This window comes from Salmo salar, chromosome 28, assembly GCF_965601325.2.
Source record: "Salmo salar chromosome 28, fSalSal1, whole genome shotgun sequence".
In the NCBI taxonomy this organism is placed as follows: domain Eukaryota; kingdom Metazoa; phylum Chordata; class Actinopteri; order Salmoniformes; family Salmonidae; genus Salmo; species Salmo salar.
The window spans coordinates 28,182,109-28,202,500 of record NC_138318.1 but is presented as its reverse complement, the minus strand read 5'-3'; the positions used below and the strand labels follow the sequence as shown (position 1 = coordinate 28,202,500).

The following is a 20,392-nucleotide window of genomic DNA, read 5'->3' as shown; positions in this document are numbered from 1 at the left end:
CACAGAGACCTGACCTCAACCCCACTGAATACCTTTGGGATGAATTGGGACTCCGACTGCAAGCCAGGCCTAATCCCCAACATCAGTGCCCAACCTCACTAATGCTCTTGTGGCTGAATGGAAGCAAATCCCTGCAGCAATGTTCCAACATCTAGTGGAAAGCCTTCCCAGAAGAGTGGAGACTGTTATATCAGAAAAGGAGGGACCAACTCCATATTAACACTCATGATTTTGGAATGAGATGTTGGACGAGCAGGTGTCCACATACTTTTGGTCATGTAGTTTATTTATAAAGAGAGAAAGAGTTGTTATACATACTGTAGAGGTCTGTCTCGTCAAATGCATGAAAATGTGGTTGTTTAAGACATACATCAAATTGTACTTGTACAGTATTTGTGGGTTCATTTACATCTACCCGATGCCTTTTATGAATGTTTTCGTTTACGAATACGCAATCAAAAACTTTCATGAAAGCCATCGGGTAGTCGTAGGCTAGAATAATCCACAAATGCGAATATAGTTTTATAGACAGTACCAGTAAAAGATTTGGACAAACCTACTCATCCAAGGGTTTTTCTTTATTTTTACTATTTCCTACATTGTGGAATAATAGTGAAGACATCAAAACTATGAAATAACACATATGGAATCATGTAGTAACCAAAAAAATTGATAAACAAATCAAAATAGATTTTAGATTCTTCAAATTAGCCACCCTTTGCCTTGACAGCTTTGCACACTCTTGGCATTCTCTCAACCAGCTTCATGAGGTAGTCACCTGGAATGCTTTTCCAACAGTCTTGAAGGAGTTCCCACATATGCTGAGCACTTGTTGACTGCTTTTCCTTCACTCAGCGGTCCAACTCATCCCAAACCATCTCAATTGGGTTGATGTCGGGTGATTGTGGAGGCCAGATCATCTGATGCAGCACTCCATCACTCTCCTTCTTGGTCAAATATCCCGTACACAACCTGGAGTTGTGTTGGGTCATTGTCCTATTGAAAAACAAATGATAGTCCCACTAAAGCGGGAAGTTTCAAAATACTTAGTCGTCGCCAAAGTTCAGGAGCACATCTTTAAGCAGTAAGACACACGAGGCTGTGCTATATCATGAATAAAGTCACTGTGCCAGACATGCTGGAGGAACCACCAGCCACAGCTTCTGTTGACTCTACATTATACTGTACAGCAGGCACACTGTCAGCTACCATTACTACTGCTATCCTGTGGTCTTCCTCTTCATCCTTTTCAAACTAGTAACAAATGCATGTACGCACACATCAACAGGGCTTAGCCTCAGACTGAATAGTTTACATTAGGCTGGGAGATTGCTAGGCAAGAGACTGCACACACACAAATCCCCCCTCCCCCACAACACACACACACGCAGTCAGGCTCTCATGAGGAGTATCACCAGTGGCCTGGTGGGGCAAGCTTCAGCTAGCTACACCACTGACAGGAAGAGAAGGGACGGGCCAAACTCACACAGACAGACACACACAGATGGCTCATTAACACTTGCTGTTTGAATAGGTGTCTGGTTGACAAGAGACAGTGTGTGAGCATGTGTGTGTGCGTGTGTGTGTGTGTGTGTGTGTGTGTGTGAGATGAGCCAGTGAGACATCACTCTACACTTGAAGCTGTGTGAAAAGGAGTTCATTCTTCTTAAAGCTGCTTGTGTTTAACATCACTGTTAGACTTACTGTAGCTAACCAGAGAGGACCCCATGCTTTAAGCTACGTCTATATACCCCTCTCTGTTCAACGTTAACCAATCAGTAAGCAGATACTACAGTCATTAACTGTACAATAGGTTCATTCATCAGGAAGGGGGAAAACCATGATCATCACAAGTATAGTGGCTGAACTTTAATGCACATTCCTCAATCATTTCATCAATAATGTTATTGTCCAGGATGAGAAATTCATGAATTGATTGACTACATTGGTAATATTCTATTGTTCTGAATGTGGTCTGTTACCAGTCACACACTCCAGTATAGGCTGCTGAGGGGAGAACGGCGAATAATGGCTGGAACGCAGTGGGGTAAAGTACTTAAGTAAAAATACTTTATAGTACTACGTAAGTCGTTTTGGGGGGTATCTGTATTTTACTATTTATAATTTAGACATTTTTTACTTTTACTTCACTACATTCCTAAAGAAAATAATGTACTTTTTACTCCATACATTTTCCCTGACACCCAAAAGTACCAAAAATTACATTTTGAATGCTTAGCAGAACAGGAAAATGGTCTAATTCACTCACTTATCAAGAGAACATCCCTGGTCATCTCTACTGCCTCTGATCTGGCGGACTCACTAAACACACGTTTCATTTGTAAATTATGTCTTAGTGTTGGAGTGTGCCCCTGGCTATCTGTAAATAAAAAATAAAAATAAAAATGGTGCCGTCTGGTTTGCTTAAGGCATTTGAAATTATTTATACTTTTACTTTTGATACTTTTACTTATAGTATATTTGAGTAACTACATGTGCTTTTGATAGTTAAGTGTATTTAAAACCAAATAATTTTAGACTTTTACTCAAGTAGTATATTACTTGGTGACTTTCACTTTTACTTGAGTCATTTTCTATTTAGGTATCTTTACTTTTACTTTTAAGTATGACAATTGGGTACTTTTTCCACCACTGCTGGAACGGAAGAAATGGAATGGCATCAAACACATGGAAACCATGTGTTTGATGTATTTGATACCATTCCACCTATTCCGCTCCAGCCATTACCACGAGCCCATCCTCCCCAATTAAGGTGCCACCAACCTCCTGTGATACACTCACAGGTTAATGGAGACCCAGTTGCGTGTGGGTGTGTGAGCGATGCGGTTATGTTTTGGGTCGCAGGGTGAAAGTTCAGATCTGCACCTGTGCCTCAGCCTAAACAAAATACCTGTCACCAACAGACAGCCTTTAGAGCTGGTGTGTGTGTGTGTGTGTGAGACAGGGGAGCAAATACCTGAGCCGCGTGCAAGTCCACACACAAACACACACATTATTTTTTTACATAATAGCAACTGACCTGAATTATAATAAAGATAAATATCAGAGACACAAGCCTAGTTGCTAGACAGCCAGCCAGCCAGCCAGCCAGCCAGCCAGCCAGACACATCTCATGGGTGGCATGCATCAGACCCTTCATCCTCTTGACACGGACAAATAAACCCTACACACACATCAAATAACCTTACAATGGAAAACACAGGGGGAGATCCCTCTCTAACATCATCTAACTACTAATGGATTTATTTTCTTATCAGCAGGCTATCCAGGAAGTACTAAAAACGTTCTGCATTCCCCTGCCATATGTCTTACTATGACAGTAGAGATATATAGGTGACACAAAGTCAAAATTCTGTCAATCCTGTGTTTTGTATCATATTGTAAAGCTGATGTATATAACACTGTAAAAGTGTGAAAACATTTAATCAGTGTTATTTCCTGCTAGTTTCTGGTTGAAACTAGAATCTGTAATGGACCTTCTAATTGGCGGGTTTTGCAAGAGTGTAGTTTCAGCTTGCCTGGGACATCACCAAGCAGTACATTAGTTAATAGACCAATAACAAAGAGTTCCAAACCTCTGCCAATAACAGATCGTTTTCCCATCCCTAATCTGACCACTCCCAGCTAAATTCTTGCTTGAGGAATATTACATTTCTTTGTTGCAAATGTATAATTTTTTTTCTTCTTTTGAACCATTTTGATGTAAAACTATTACAGTTAGGTACATAATTGTTACCCAGAAATGATTTGATATCGATATAAAAACGGCCTTTAAGCTTTTGATCGCAGTATGTGAGATTCTACTGCATTGTTTTGTTGTTGCTTAGAGAGGAACGGTATATGTGTCTGTGTGTATGAAAACAAACAATGCAAACAGGTGTAACAGCACCTTTGGGCAACCTGAGGGAGTCTACTGCTTGATTTATTGATCAGACAGGATTACAGGGGACAGTCAGCCAGAGGTCATGAAGACTGATCAGCTGCATTCATCATCCACACACACACAGCTGAGGCCACATTGGCTACGTTTACACAGACAGCCCAATTCTGACCTTGTGCCCAATTATTGGCAAAAGATCTGATCCGATTGGTAAAAATACTAATTATTGTAAAGAGATCAGAATTGGGCTGCCTGTATAAACACAGCCATACACACTGAGTGTCATGGATAAGTCCCTTAATCAATTAAGATAGTTAATACACAACAGTATAATGACGTTACACCCCTAGCCACTGATCTAAGGCCAGTTTAACATTCTCTCTAATGGTTAAGTTAGTATTTCGGGAGAGGAAGCTGATCCTAGATCTGTGTCTAAGGGTTACTTCTACCTGAAGTCTTTAGAACAGCTTATTACACAAACGGATGACTTGTGCAGAAACCTTTCAACGGAAGTTCCCCTGAAACATGAGCTCTTTCCTTCTTGACCCTTTCGAGTCAAGGCCAGACCGTAACATTCCCATGATGTAAACATGTTTCTGTAGTGTGGATTTGACTCCATATTCTGTGCGTGTGCCAGTCGGCCTCTGTTGTTTTAGCCAACCTGTCCTGTCTAAACCTTCATGTGTTGTTTTTAATACAGGAACAGCCAGTCAGTCTAGGTAAAACAAGGGTGTGACTGTAAACTGAAGTGTGTTTACATTTGAGTTATTTTAGTCAAATGCAGAGCGACATACAGGAGCAATCAGGATTAAGTGCGTCGCTCAAGGGCTCATCAGTATATGTTTAACCTGGTCGGCTCGTGGATTTGAATCAGCAACCTTTCGGTTACTGGCCAAACGCTCTTAAGCGCTAGGCTACCTGCCGCCTGTGTAGGCTAACCCATCCAAGAATTTCCTCTACTCAAAGCAAAAGTACAAAGTGAGATTTGGGCAAACAACACCCACCCACGATCTCCTTACATCAGTGCAAATAAGGCAAGATGGAATGTATCTTCCAATGAAATGTCCATGGTGATTATTTCTATACACCAATCATATCGCTTTGGCTCTAAAGCAGTGAAAGCCAACCAGGGTTAGTGCTGTAGGGGGTCAGGAATCACTAGTTTTGACTCAGTAGTTCCTCTCACAATATATTTACTGTACTTTACAGCTTACTGGCAGCAATATATATATATATGTAAGTCTATATTTTGAGAGAAATTCCTGATTTCAAATCTCAAGAAGAGGACTCCCAGTGCGCCTCGACCAGTTCACGAAATTACAAACTGATACTAGATCTGGGGTTAAGGCGAACTTGTACCTGAAGCCTATAAACAATTGTCTGGGTTTACACAAATGCCCCCTAAAGGTCCACTGTCACTCACACCTGGTGAAATGATATTACTCAAAAGCTTTATTGGGATGGTCACAGTGCCCCCTGGTGGGGCTTACAGTGAACAACATTCTCATCCAGATACATTAAAACGCAAGAATTAACACTACAGGTAGACTCCGTAATAGAACATCATACAAAGCTGGGCGACTTCCTGCTAACACATAATAACAGCATCCAAATCTGCCAAGGTGACCACCACTTCTGGCTATTTCCAATCTGCGCCTCAATTAGGCGATCTTGTTGTTAATTTCCGAAAGCAGGAAGTGGCCAACTGTCTGTGTATGATGAGGTCATAGTCTGCCTTTAAGAACACTGACAGAACAGCTGTCGTCAAATTCATCCCAACAATAATCTATGAAAGGTGCTGGAAACTTCACAACAAAATCTGCTGGAGATTAGTAAAACAGAAGCATCTTTTTCAGGTTGACGTTTATGTGCGTTATATGGGTATAATACATCACGTATTCACTTCCATAGTTTATTGTAAATTCTCCGTTTCAAACAGTTTAGCAGGGATGTTGATGGTTGAGCCACTGATGGAAGTGTCTTATTGGCAGTCTGAACGGGGGGTAAATAACACGTGGGTATTGGTTGGTTTATGTGCGTATCGATTCTTCCTCATTTCTCCCTCGCTCTGAACACCTGCATGCTCCAAAGGAAAAGGAAGGAGGTTGATAGATTAAAAAAAAAGAAGAGATGGTGAAGAGAAATGGCTGAAAGAAAAAAGGACATTATTTATTTTTCCTCCCGCTGCTGCGCGACCCTCTTCTCGTGCTGGTGCTTGGTGATTCCGTACTTGAAGAACTCATAGACGGACCAGCTGATGGCTGTGGAGGGCATCTGATAGATCACCCTGGCCTGGACTCCTTTAAAGAACCCAGGCAGTCCGCCCAGCCTGTACACCGTCCGGAAGGCATGGGCCAGGCCTGTGATGTGTCTGTGTCCCGGCACCTGACCTCCACCCTGGCCTGCAGCGGGGACACCCACCAGGGACTCCTGGGTGTTGAGCAGGGTCTTGCAGACATCCAGAGGGGTGGTGGCTGCAGCAGCGATGGCCCCGGCCAGGCCCCCAGACACCATGTGTGAGGAGGGGTTGTACTGTCTGTGGGGGTTGAGCAACTCCTGGAGGTACTCGTAGGTCATGAAGTGGAGAGCCTGGAAGGGGACGTTCATTGTGAGCTGGGTGGTGTAGGAGCGGTAAAAGGCCCCAGGGCCCTCGCTCTGCCACACGGCACGCACACAGTCCATCACGCCGCGGTACGGAGAGTTATACATCTGCAAACGCTGCTTCACCACTGCACACGGAGAAAAAGAGGGAGGGAGGGAGGGAGGGATAGGTGAGTAGAGGGGAGGGAGGGAGGGATAGGTGAGTAGAGGGGAGGGAGGAAGGGATAGGTGAGTAGAGGGGAGGGAGGAAGGGAGGGATAGGTGAGTAGAGGGGAGGGAGGGAGGGAGGGATAGGTGAGTAGAGGGGAGGGAGGGAGGGAGGGATAGGTGAGTAGAGGGGAGGGAGGGAGGGAGGGATAGGTGAGTAGAGGGGAGGGAGGGAGGGATAGGTGAGTAGAGGGGAGGGAGGGAGGGATAGGTGAGTAGAGGCGAGGGAGGGAGGGATAGGTGAGTAGAGGCGAGGGAGGGAGAGATAGGTGAGTAGAGGGGAGGAAGGGAGGGATAGGTGAGTAGAGGGGAGGGAGGAAGGGAGGGATAGGTGAGTAGAGGGGAGGGAGGGAGGGATAGGTGAGTAGAGGGGAGGGAGGGAGGGAGGGATAGGTGAGTAGAGGGGAGGGAGGGAGGGAGGGATAGGTGAGTAGAGGGGAGGGAGGGAGGGATAGGTGAGTAGAGGCGAGGGAGGGAGAGATAGGTGAGTAGAGGGGAGGGAGGAAGGGAGGGATAGGTGAGTAGAGGGGAGGGAGGAAGGGAGGGATAGGTGAGTAGAGGGGAGGGAGGGAGGGATAGGTGAGTAGAGGGGAGGGAGGGAGGGATAGGTGAGTAGAGGGGAGGGAGGGAGAGATAGGTGAGTAGAGGGGAGGGAGGGAGGGATAGGTGAGTAGAGGGGAGGGAGGGAGAGATAGGTGAGTAGAGGGGAGGGAGGGAGAGATAGGTGAGTAGAGGGGAGGGAGGGAGGAAGGGATAGGTGAGTAGAGGGGAGGGAGGGAGGGAGGGATAGGTGAGTAGAGGGGAGGGAGGGATAGGTGAGTAGAGGGGAGGGAGGAAGAGATAGGTGAGTAGAGGGGAGGGAGGGGGGGAGGGAGGGATAGGTGAGTGGAGGGGAGGGAGGGAGGGATAGGTGAGTAGAGGGGAGGGAGGGAGGGATAGGTGAGTAGAGGGGAGGGAGGGAGGGATAGGTGAGTAGAGGGGAGGGAGGGAGGGATAGGTGAGTAGAGGGGAGGGAGGGAGGGATAGGTGAGTAGAGGGGAGGGAGGGAGGTGAGTAGAGGGGAGGGAGGGAGGTGAGTAGAGGGGAGGGATAGGTGAGTAGAGGGGAGGGAGGGAGGGATAGGTGAGTAGAGGGGAGGGAGGGAGGGAGAGGTGAGTAGAGGGGAGGGAGGGAGGGAGGGAGAGGTGAGTAGAGGGGAGGGAGGAAGACATAGGTGAGTAGAGGGGAGGGAGGAAGAGATAGGTGAGTAGAGGGGAGGGAGGGAGAGATAGGTGAGTAGAGGGGAGGGAGGGAGGGATAGGTGAGTAGAGGGGAGGGAGGGAGGGAGGTGAGTAGAGGGGAGGGAGGGAGGTGAGTAGAGGGGAGGGATAGGTGAGTAGAGGGGAGGGAGGGAGGGATAGGTGAGTAGAGGGGAGGGAGGGAGGGAGAGGTGAGTAGAGGGGAGGGAGGGAGGGAGGGAGAGGTGAGTAGAGGGGAGGGAGGAAGAGATAGGTGAGTAGAGGGGAGGGAGGGAGGGAGAGGTGAGTAGAGGGGAGGGAGGGAGAGATAGGTGAGTAGAGGGGAGGGAGGAAGAGATAGGTGAGTAGAGGGGAGGGAGGAAGAGATAGGTGAGTAGAGGGGAGGGAGGAAGAGATAGGTGAGTAGAGGGGAGGGAGGAAGAGAGAGGTGAGTAGAGGGGAGGGAGGGAGGGAGAGGTGAGTAGAGGGGAGGGAGGAAGAGATAGGTGAGTAGAGGGGAGGGAGGAAGAGATAGGTGAGTAGAGGGGAGGGAGGGAGGGAGAGGTGAGTAGAGGGGAGGGAGGGAGGGAGAGGTGAGTAGAGGGGAGGGAGGGAGGGAGAGGTGAGTAGAGGGGAGGGAGGAAGAGATAGGTGAGTAGAGGGGAGGGAGGAAGAGATAGGTGAGTAGAGGGGAGGGAGGGAGGGAGAGGTGAGTAGAGGGGAGGGAGGGAGGGAGAGGTGAGTAGAGGGGAGGGAGGAAGGGAGGGATAGGTGAGTAGAGGGGAGGGAGGAAGAGATAGGTGAGTAGAGGGGAGGGAGGGAGGGATAGGTGAGTAGAGGGGAGGGAGGGAGAGATAGGTGAGTAGAGGGGAGGGAGGAAGAGATAGGTGAGTAGAGGGGAGGGAGGAAGAGATAGGTGAGTAGAGGGGAGGGAGGGAGGGAGAGGTGAGTAGAGGGGAGGGAGGAAGAGATAGGTGAGTAGAGGGGAGGGAGGAAGAGATAGGTGAGTAGAGGGGAGGGAGGGAGGGAGAGGTGAGTAGAGGGGAGGGAGGGAGGGAGAGGTGAGTAGAGGGGAGGGAGGGAGGGAGAGGTGAGTAGAGGGGAGGGAGGAAGAGATAGGTGAGTAGAGGGGAGGGAGGGGGGGAGGGAGGGATAGGTGAGTGGAGGGGAGGGAGGGAGGGATAGGTGAGTAGAGGGGAGGGAGGGAGGGATAGGTGAGTAGAGGGGAGGGAGGGAGGGAGAGGTGAGTAGAGGGGAGGGAGGGAGGGATAGGTGAGTAGAGGGGAGGGAGGAAGAGATAGGTGAGTAGAGGGGAGGGAGGAAGAGATAGGTGAGTAGAGGGGAGGGAGGGAGAGATAGGTGAGTAGAGGGGAGGGAGGGAGGGAGAGGTGAGTAGAGGGGAGGGAGGGAGGGATAGGTGAGTAGAGGGGAGGGAGGAAGAGATAGGTGAGTAGAGGGAGCATTAGAAAGACAGAAGGATTGCCAGGTGTTTTTCCATCATCAGGGACCAGGAACACAGTCCAGAGAAAGAAAAATGAAATACCAAAATGATTGACCAAATAACAAAACTGCACAGTCATAACTTCCTTGAAGGCTTTAACAGATGTATTAAGGCTGTTCCAGTTAGAACCTGCCCCCCCCCCCCCCCCCCCCTTCTCTCAGTCTCCACCTAGCTAGCAGGGTAGAGTAAACAGGCTAGGCCCTAGAGGTACAAGGCGTGACACCTGCAGAGGGAGCTCTGACACAGTGCAGCAAACATCTCAGTCTCCTTTATACACCCCATGCGTCAGAAGGAGAAAAGCAGGTTGAAAGCACCTGTGTCCCTGGCCTTCACCCAGGGAAAGAGATTATTTATAGATGGAGAAATGTACCTTCAGATGGGTTCATGGCTGCGTCATGAAGCAATGTGGCTACACACCCTGCCGTACCTGCAACACACACACACACACACACACACCTCAACGGTGAACAACAACAACGAGAGAGAGAGAGAGATTGCAGAGAATGAACGAAAGAGCAGAGGAGAAATCCTCTAGTTCTCTCTAGTGGTAAAACAGGACATCATCACTGCTGATGGACCAGAGTCACAGACGTCTCTTCCTCTACTGGGCACGTCTGCAATCTCTTACCCTGCCGCTCCCCTGACCTGGGAAGAAGAGAGAATTTGAAAAAAGAAATAAAAGGAGGAAGGGAGAGACAGCTGACCTGGGAAGAAGAGAAAGAGCAGAGAACAGGGATAAATAGAGCAGGATTCTCTAGTACTTGCTTTGTCTGAACAAACTGTTTCAACTTTCTTGTCCTGCAAATTAGAACTGTGTGTGGACAGACCTTGATGGTAGCTACTTAGTTAACTCAGAGGACTGTTAGTCTGGTTCTAACTAGTCTGCTTTCCTTTGACATGCTCTCTAATAAAGCTAGTTAAAGCTCTATGGGTGACAAAGAATTTCTGCAGTAATAATAGTGTCTTTCTTTACCCTCTGAAGGTCTCTGACGAGTGGTGGACCCGGCCAGGGTAACATGACGTACAGTCAGTCTGAATCTGGCTGACTCGGCAGAATGCTGACCATTCAAACACGGTCATATCAGCCCCGTGGCCAGATAGATACCACTCCTACTGGTCTGTTGGGCCAGAGTTAGCACCCACCACCAGCTGATCAACCGCCAGAATGGCTGCTGATGTTTTCATCACACTGGTGGGTGGACCAACAAGTTAGTTTCAGGCCAATCAATCAATTCAAATGTATTTTATAAAGCTCTTTTTACATCAGCAGTTACACAGATACCCGACCTAAAACCCCAAACAGCAAGCGATGCAGAAGCACGGTAGCTAGGGAAAAACTCCCTAGAAAGGCCGGAACCAAGAGAGAAACCAGGGCCTGCTTGCTGTCTGGGTATGAGAGAGCCTGGAGTACAGCTCAAGCAGTAGCCCTGTCTACTGTCCACAGAATGGGGCTATAGGAACAATGTAGCACCACTCCTCAGCCACTCTGCTCCTGGTGGCAGGCTGACTCACTTACCCACCCACCCAACTCAGTGTCTGAGAGCAAGGTTCATCTAGGTTAGTCCAAGCAGCATCTGCTTAATGCCCAGGGTAGAAAAGAGCCTCTCCCTCTCTGCAGTGTGAACCAACATTAACTCTACAGGACTACACAACAAAAAGAATTCACTACTTGCTTGAGTTGCTAAAAATAATATCGGAAACATCAAATTAACTGAGTGTTTACAAGAAAAAAACAAGGTGATTTACTGTAGGTTGCATAGGAGAAGTACAGGCTTGGTATGCACACATGCATTTTGTGCGAGTGCTTTGCATGTATATGCCTTGTGTGTGCGGTGTTTGTGTGTGCGGTGTTTTCCCAGTATACCGTTGGCCAGATGGCTGTTAGCCCCGGGGTGGATGATGTCACCCAGACTCTTCTTCAGTTTCTCGTAGCAGGCGAAGTAGAGAGCATGCGCCGGTCCTGCCCCCACGGCCGTGGCATTCAGCCCTCTCATTGGTCGCCAGACACCCTCGGTGGTTATGATTCGCCGAAGCGCGTCCATCACATTCCGGTAGCGGGCGGCAGGCTCAGGCTGTAGGCTCTGCATTCGTGTCTACACAGGGGAGAGGTTAGAGGTCACACACCTACTGGTTTCCCAAGTCATAACCTAACCACACACTTCTCGCCATACCTTAATCCAACCAGAATGTTTAAATTACATTTGAGAAACTTCCATGTTAGAATTCAATCTTAGCAGAGGTGGGATGAATACACTAGTTGTAATATATTAAAAAAGCCAAGTCATGATACTGGCAGTGCTTCCACTTGCTAAATAGTTGCATGTGTGAACATTTTGAGTAGTGCCCATCCCTAGTGTTAAACAGAAGGAAGTGTTGAATAACGAGACCCAAGATCAGAGGGACATAAGCTGCCTTCCTGTAAGCTGCTTTCCCCCCAGCAGCACTCACACGCCCTGCCCTCACACACACTCCTTAGCACTGGGCCAGTGTCAAGGTTCAGGGTTCATCCTCTGTGAGGCTTAGGGTTGCACATTTTGGGGAATATTCAGAGGTGGAAACTTCTGTGAGAATTAACGGAAATATATGCTAATTAATATTAATACCATTTAAACTGTTGATTTTTTTGCATTGGATATATATACCATATCATATGGAGACATACACATAAACCTTTTACCTTATCATAAGTAGACATAATTACAAATTATTAAATCCTTCCAATAGAAATAAAAAAAACAATTTAGTTACGAATTGAACTTTAATTAAATGACTTGACTCTTCACATGGGATGATTTCACTGAACAACAAAAGAAAGGGAATATTGAATGATCCATTGCATCTCCCAAAAACGTTTTCAACATACATCTGTAAAATTCTAGTCTAGAAACTAAGGCTTTGGTTGTCTTCCTCTCAGGCTTCCATGTCTTCTCCCTGGACCTCCTCAGTCCACCTCTTGAACATCAGACTCTGAAGCCTCAACTTCACTGTCACTTTCCAACCTTGTTGAGGATGGCTCGTTGTCAGGCTCAAAAAGCCTCAAATTTACCCGGATCGCCACCAATTATTCAACCCTTGTATTGGTCAGCCTGTTGCGTGCTTTGGTGTGTGTTCCCATACAAGGACCAGTTGCGCTCTGAGGCGGCTGATGTTGGTGGGATTTGGAGGATGATGGAGGCAACAGGTGAAAGAGCCTCAGATCCACAAAGTCCCTTCCACCAGGTGGCTGATGAGATATGTTGGTACGACTGCCATATTGCATCGCCACCCCAAAGCCCTTGCTTGGAAGTGTACTTCGTACTGCCAAGAACCATCCAGGTCAAGGTGGCGAGACACGGTAGTGATGACACCGTAGGCCTTGTTGATCTCTACACCAGACAGGACGCTCTTGCCAGCATACTTGGTGTCCAACATGTACGCTGCGGTGTATATGGGCTTCAGGCAGAAGGATTCACGCTTTTTGATGCATTTCAGAACTGCAGTTTCCTCTGCTTGGAGCAACAGTGAAGTGGGCAGGGCAGTACGGATTTATTATATTACATCTGCAAGCAGAGTCTGAACATCAGACAGGATGGCATTGTCTCCCTCAATCCATGCAATGTCTACTGCTATAGGTTTCAGGCTGCTTACCACTCTCTCCCAAAATACATCATCCAGGAGGACCCTCTTGATGGGGCTGTCCATATCAGCGGACTGTGATATGGCCGTTTCTTGGAGAGACTCCTTCCCCTCCAGAAGACTGTCAAAGATGATGATAAAACCACTCCAAGGGTTGTTACTGTGCAGCTTCAATGTGGTGCTCTTATTCTTCTCACTTTGCTTGGTGAGGTAGATTGCTGCTATAACTTGATGACCCTTCACATACCTAACCATTTCCTTGGCTCTCTTGTAGAGTGTATCCATTGTTTTCAGTGCAATGATGTCCTTGAGGAGCAGATTCAATGCATGAGCATCACAGCCAATGGGTGTGATGTGAGGGTAGGACTCGTCCACTTTAGACCAAGCAGCCTTCATGTTCGCAGCATTCTGTCACCAGTGCAAATACCTTCTGTGGTCCAAGGTCATTGATGACTGCCTTCAGCTCACCTGCAATGTAGAGACCGGTGGGTCTGTTGGCCCTTGTGTCTGTGCTCTTGTAGAATACTGGCTGAGTGGTGATGTAGTTAATTATTCCTTGCCCACGAACATTCGACCACCCATCAGAGATGATTGCAATACAGTCTGCTTTCTCTATGATTTGCTTGACCTTCACTTGAACTCTGTTGAACTCTGCATCCAGAAAATTAGTAGATAAAGCATATCTGGTTGGAGGGGTGTATGCTGGGTGAAGAACTTTCAGAAATCTCTTCCAATACACATTGCCTGTGAGCATCAGAGGTGAACCAGTTGCATACACAGCTCGAGCAAGACATTCATCAGCATTTCTCTGACTACGTTCCTCCATTGAGTCAAAAAAACGTCTGATTCCAGGAGGACCATGAGCTGTTGCTATCGATAAGGTGTCTGATTCATAATTTTCACCTCGAATAGAAGTAGAGGGACTTTTGTCAGAGGTTGCTTGTTGTGAGCGCTGAGGGAACTTTATGCACTTGGCCAGATGATTCTGCATCTTTGTTGCATTCTTCACATATGATTTGGCAGTACTTGCAAATGTACACAGCTTTTCCTTCTACATTAGCTGCAGTGAAATGTCTCCACACATCAGATAGTGCCCATGGCATTTTCCTGTAAAGATTAGATTAAACAACTCCTTTGTAAGATACATGTTTTAAAATGAAACATGTATGGAAACAGATGAATTAACACTCCTCAGTTAGCAGGCTCAAGCAAGCTAAAACCCACATGGTAGCAAAAACTAACTAGCAGAAATTGTTAAAAAGTTAGAAATGATTTAAACACTTTGCTGTAGGCTACTATTTACTAGTTACCAAAAAATCATGTATGTTATATAAAATATATTCACCCCACCCAGTATTGTAATCAAAACTTACCATAAAGCATGTAGTCCTTGGCTCAGACAGTGTAGCTCTATAGCATCTCATTAGTGTGCAAGATCTTGAGAATCAGCTGTACATGTGATGGACGAGTGCACTACACATGATGGAAGAATGCCCTGTGCATGCAGAGGGTTGCAATACCATTGAATTTGGGATAGTTTAACCAAAATATGCCTCAAGACCTAGAATTGCGTTGTGTATCCCACGAAGGTTAACTGTTATAAGCTAACTTTTTTTCGATGAATTTAAGCAAAATTCCCCAAATTCCAGGGCTTAACTTCCCATGGAAAATGTCCAACCCTTTGCAACCCTAGTGGACAGTGTCAAGGTTCAACCTCTCTCTGTGAGGCTAGGGGCCAGTTTCAAGGTTCATCCTCTCTATGTGAGGCTAGGGGCCAGTGTCAAGGTTCATCCTCTCTCTGAGGCTAGGGGCCAGTGTCAAGGTTCATCCTCTCTCTGTGAGGCTAGGGGCCAGTGTCAAGGTTCATCCTCTCTCTGTGAGGCTAGGGGCCAGTGTCAAGGTTCATCCTCTCTCTGTGAGGCTAGGGGCCAGTGTCAAGGTTCATCCTCTCTATGTGAGGCTAGGGACCAGTGTCAAGGTTCAGGGTTCATCCTCTCTAGGTGAGGCTAGGTGCCAGTGTCAAGGTTAAGGGTTCATCCTCTCACTGTGAGGCTAGGGGCCAGCTAGTGCTGTGAAAAGCATAGAGGGTCTTCTAATAACATCCAAAGGAGAGGCCTGGGCTACAGCTGAATGGACAACACATGCTGATTGCTTGCTGCACTGTGTGTATGTCAGTGTGTTACAGGAACTGCAAAGCACTGTGGAATGCCGGGCCTGTAAGAGAGAGCAGACTCCTACACGTCAACCAACCATAATGTAGCAGTACCTGGATTGGTTTGAAACCTTCAGAACATCGCCATCTTTTAAGAGAATTGATGTCAATGTTTAAATGAGACTTCGGTATGAATCAATGTTAAAGGAAATGAGAACAGTTCTCTCAGCCACGACACACGGGTATATGTAGCCTATGGTTGTGTATTGCAGAGAGCTTAGCTTGTCTGGAAAGAGCCTTTCTAACCTCAACCTTTGGAATGAGTGTAAACAACGAGCTGACATGATCTCTACTGTGCAATCTGTGTGACAACCACTGCAAGCTATTTTCCAAGGATTATTAACTGTGTGTGTGTGTGTCAGTGTTAGTCCACTGGGGTCAGCTGTCAGCTTGAGCTAGGTCCCCTCTGTGGAGATCTGCTAATGTGTTTATAAGTAGAGACCGTCAATGCCATGTTGTTTGACAGTGACATGATTTATAGATCAGTGAGTCTGTGTCTCAGGCTGCCCTTCCTGTGCAAGCAGACCGTTTCACTGTCTGGGCTGCACCTCAATACTCTAAAGAAACATCCTTTCCTAGTCTCCTTTACTTTGTCTGCGCGCACTTGAAAACGCAGTATATGTGAAAGAAACACGGTGGCTGGATGCCAACTGGGAACATGCTTTGTTTCGACTGTCCTGTTCTTTCATGTCGGTGAAAAGAGAGGAGACGGGGGGAGGAAGCCATTTTAGACTACTGAGACGAAGCCGTGTGAGCAGCACCTGGATCAGAGGTAGGAAATACAGCTGGGAAAGACAGATGAATCTCCTCTTTGTTCTGAGAGAGCCCTGCTCTCCCACCTGACACTAACAGCTGACTCGTCTCCCTACCTGACCGCTCTGACTCCGTTGCTCTGTCTCTGCTAACTGCATAGTTGTACACAATGATCGCGGTCGACATTGCAGCTGTCTACAAATCTCCCTGAATCATAAATAACCACTCAATATTATTTGTAGATCAGTCAGTCACAATTTACCCATGATACATCACAGTTTTGATGCTCGCGTACGCCACCAATCATTTCCATCAGTGACCAACTCATGACTCTCTCTACAGGGACCACATAATATACCAGACAAAACGCTTGGCTCTCATGTGCTACAGCTCTTTGCAGAGCAGACCTAAATCAGTGAGTGGGCTGTCAAAACAGCATAGGCCAATGTAATTTAACACATCTTGTTTACATAACGCCCAAGTCATCCAGGCTAAGCACTTCAACACGAATTTAAAGTCTTATAACAATAAACAGAACTATGGTTCTAAGAGTGTGCAGTGGTAGAGCCAACCTGTCAGCCTAATTCTGCATAATGAGCACAACATAGAAGCATTGTGCTCTTAATCCCAGAACATCCAGCCCTGTATTTTCTGTAAACAAAGAACAGTTCCACCCCATCTAAATGCTGCCAGGTAGCAATTAGCATTGCAAGAGTTCGTTTTGCATGGCCCGATGCCCCGGGTGTGCGGAGATTCCACATTGTACACCATTGGCTTCTACTGATCTCCTTCCAACCGGGGAACCGGGCCATGCAAAACGAACTCGCCCATTGACAATCTCAGACAGACTATTTGCCAGAATCCAGGGTGCCTGTACTAACCTATCGGTTCTCTTCTTGAATACAGGGACAGTTTGGAAATACAGGGAGTTACACCTAGAAGCCATATGCATGCTAAACGCAGTTTGGAACGTTTTCAAATGTAACGTTAACTACTAATCGATCACATACTCGTCACCGAGCCAGCTAGTGGGTGACGGTGGTGGGCAACAGTGCGCGGTTCATGTGATGTGTATACATGTACAGGAAATGGGGCACACGTGCGGCTTCATTCTACCTAACTGTCTCCTTTCTCAAAGCGAATTATAACTTTGCGTGTTATTAGTATGAAAAACTACCTGGGGAGGTGCACACTAATGGCAATAGGGAATATAGTCAATTGCATTAGGAAAATGTTCAGCCTAAACCCATTATATCAGACGCCAACTAAATAGCTGGCTACAGTACAAGATAATCATCATTCACCTCTAGGCTCCAGCCGATGCACAGCCAGAGGCCGACCTTGCTGTTTTGGTTAGCTAACAGCTAAAATGGCTAACGTTAGATAGCAACGGCAATATACACTTCCTAAAAGTTTACCTTTCAATTTTATTGAAATTCTGTATGGCAAAGTTAGGTTAATGAATATGGCGATTCATTATGTGACAAATCTAACTTGTGTGCACTGCAGTAACTAACTAGCTAGGTACCGTTACCTAATCTAGCAAGTAGAGTAGGCGCGATCCACTGAAATTCGCAGTGGATGGAAGTTAGCTCGTTAGCATGCTAAGTTAGCGTCCTAGCTGAAATGTTAGCCTGTCTGTTTTCGACCTTGCCTCATATGTGCTGTGACTGACAAACTTATTGACAAGGTGGCCACCAATCGGATTCGCATGATTGCTGAAGCCACATCATGACGAGCAAAGTAATTTCCAACCCTCCAATGCAATGTGCCCAAACTCCAAGACCAGTCGGTTAACTATCTAACGTTAACTAGTTAGCGGCTAACGCTAGCCCAACATAGCCTACCACGTTACCTTGACACAGTCGATGGGGAACATCAGGCAATGCTCCATGATCCCAGCCACTGCTCCTGCAAACATGTGGGTGCTGGTGGAAGCGCCTTGCGGCAAACCCTCGTACTCCGGCTCCGAAGCATCTGCTATTTCAGGAGGGCCGTCGCTAAACTGAACAGTCTGGATCTCTGTCTCGCCTCCGATCCGGGGAGACAAATTCCCAACGAGGCTCTCCGACACTCCCCAGATCCTTCCACTGAACCATCGGACCTCTGCGCCGGCTGAGGCTCCAGCAACCCCGGCGTTCCCGCCTGCTGTCTCCGCTGTCATCCGATGCCTTCTCGGGAAACCATCCGCTTCCATTGGAATCTCGATGGACAGTCTTTACTTTATGCCCCGATGGCACTCCGTCTAAGGCGGTTTCGTGTTCGCGTACCGTTGATCGTTTTTTACATTCCCGTCCCAGATGTTTACCGGTTGTACACCGTTTCCACGCCCCGCCTCCCTCAGTCCCCACAGCGGACAAGTCCACGCAGTGTTTGGGAAAATGCTAGCCTCTGCCGAAACCCCAACAACCGGATGTTCCGGTTTTCATGGGAAGTGGAAAGAGAGCCTGTGACGCGACGGCCGCTTTTGGACGTTAACATAATGTGGTTGGTTGTCTGGTATAGCTAGTTGTCTGGTAGAGCGACTTGCACTAACTGTAAGTCGCTCTGGATAAGAGTGTCTGCTAAGTGACTAAAATATAAATGCAGGCTAAACGTTAAAGAATCAGTAATTTGGGTATATATATTTGGGCACTTTTTCGCCACTTTTCTACAAAATCTTTAAAGGATACATAAATATGGCATACTTGGGCCATTTTGTTGTGTTTTCCAGACCCCTTCAAACATTTTAAAAACTGGCCCTTTAGAGTATAATATGTTAAATCTGCAATGGAGCTATACATTTACATTTACGTCATTTAGCAGACACTCTTATCCAGAGCGACTTACAAATTGGATATAGCTAGACATCTTTATTTAGACTCTTACTTACTTTGTGTAAAGGCTGAAAGGTCTCATCATAAAAGCGTTTAGTTCAAATGGGTTACCTGTCTCTCTCTGCTGGACATAATGCATTCCTATGAGATTTTACCCAAAGTGACATGTACAGGGTAGGTTTTCTGTCACATTTCTAGAACCTTTTCATAAACGACTTCTTTAGACATGCCCTAGCTGTGTGTCAAATTTGGTGGACTATCACAGTTTAAACAAATTCACGTAGCTGCTGGGCTATAGTCGAAAGGACCTCAATATGACCTCCATGAAATGAAGGGCTTAAGAGTACTTTATGATCAGAAGTATTTTCTATGGCCTCCCGAGTGGCACAGCGGTCTAAGTCACTGCATTGCAGTGTTGCGGCGTCACTGTAGCCTGGGGTTCAATCCCAGGCTGTGTCACAACCGTTCGGGACCGGGAGTCCCAAAGGGCAGTGCACAATTGGCCGAGTGTTGTCCGTGTTAGGGGAGGCTTTACTTGGCTCATTGCGCTCTAGCGACTCCTCGTGGCGTGCCAGGCGACTGCAGGATGACCTCGGTCATCAGTAAAACAGTGTTTCCTCCTACACATTGGTGCTTCTGGGTTCAGTGAGCAGGTGTCTCTGGGGTATGTGGGACGCTAGCACCCGCGGGACACACTATTCAACAGCCAGTGAAATAGCAGGGCGGCAAATTCAAAACAACAAAAATCTCATCATTCAAATTTCTCAAACATACAACTATTATATCCCATTTTAAAGATACACTTCTCGTTAATCCAACCACATTGTTAAAAAAGGCTTTACGGCGAAAGCATAACCAGGGGCGAAAATCTGATATCAACTTTGGAGGGGACAATTACGTTAAATTTTCTCAATGAGGGGGACACCAAAAGTAGTGCTGTAACACATAGCCTACGTTTAATATGGTAAATGTATATTGAGGAACCAAAGAAATAAGGTGTTTGCCGTACTCCTAACTACCGGTACCCAAAACTACACAACTAATCACAACAGCAATACCATTGCCTTTAACAAATCTTAGTTCAGTCACCAGTTTAAGTTGAGAGTGGGGGTATCCATGGCATTTTCCAATTATGTTCCTATTTTACAAGTCAAAAAAATTGGGAACCTTTCATAATGTTGCCAAACAAAGACTCAACAAACTTACCTGAGACTCCCTGTCTCTGCCAGTCTGTCCCTGCATATCTGTCCCCAACTCTGCTGTCTGTGTGCCATCTGTTGCCTGCTCTGCCTAATGACATCATTGTGAAACATTTCCATTAGAATTTCATTTCTTTCTTATGAACATTTTATCAACTAGTCTTTGAGATATTAGGCTACTAGGGTTCTTGCTTTGCGTTTTGGTGTACTGAAAAATACTCTGATGTCCGTCTTTTTTCTGCCATTTTTCTACCTGGTTGGCTACACACACACAATATGTAGGTTATTTACAGTAGGAGATGGGCTTCTATCATCTTATCTTCTATCATTCTATATGGGCTTCGATCTAAAAGGTAGCTAGCAAATGTGA

The 20,392-nt window shown here is 46.6% G+C and overlaps 1 protein-coding gene across 1 annotated transcript; it reads right to left on the bottom strand.

The window, feature by feature from the left end:
• Window positions 1-3,925: 3,925 nt before the first annotated feature.
• On the bottom strand, window positions 3,926-18,432 carry LOC106589760 (mitoferrin-2). Its single transcript, XM_014180087.3, has 4 exons — window positions 17,863-18,432; window positions 11,292-11,520; window positions 9,798-9,854; window positions 3,926-6,630 (listed from the first exon to the last, which is right to left on the bottom strand). Exons 1-4 carry the CDS (start codon window positions 18,202-18,204, stop codon window positions 6,071-6,073), a joined length of 1,188 nt encoding a protein of 395 aa, XP_014035562.1. The 5' UTR covers window positions 18,205-18,432; the 3' UTR covers window positions 3,926-6,070.
• Window positions 18,433-20,392: the final 1,960 nt, after the last annotated feature.

Bases quoted from the DNA above. Each gene is read 5' to 3' on its own strand.
- LOC106589760 (XM_014180087.3), bottom strand. From the start codon at position 18,204: ATGGAAGCGGATGGTTTCCCGAGAAGGCATCGGATGACAGCGGAGACA. The intron at 9,855-11,291 runs GTATACTGGGAA...TGTGTGTTGCAG, and splicing joins TAACAGCCATCTGGCCAACG to GTACGGCAGGGTGTGTAGCC. The intron at 6,631-9,797 runs GTACATTTCTCC...CTCCGTGTGCAG, and splicing joins AGCCATGAACCCATCTGAAG to TGGTGAAGCAGCGTTTGCAG.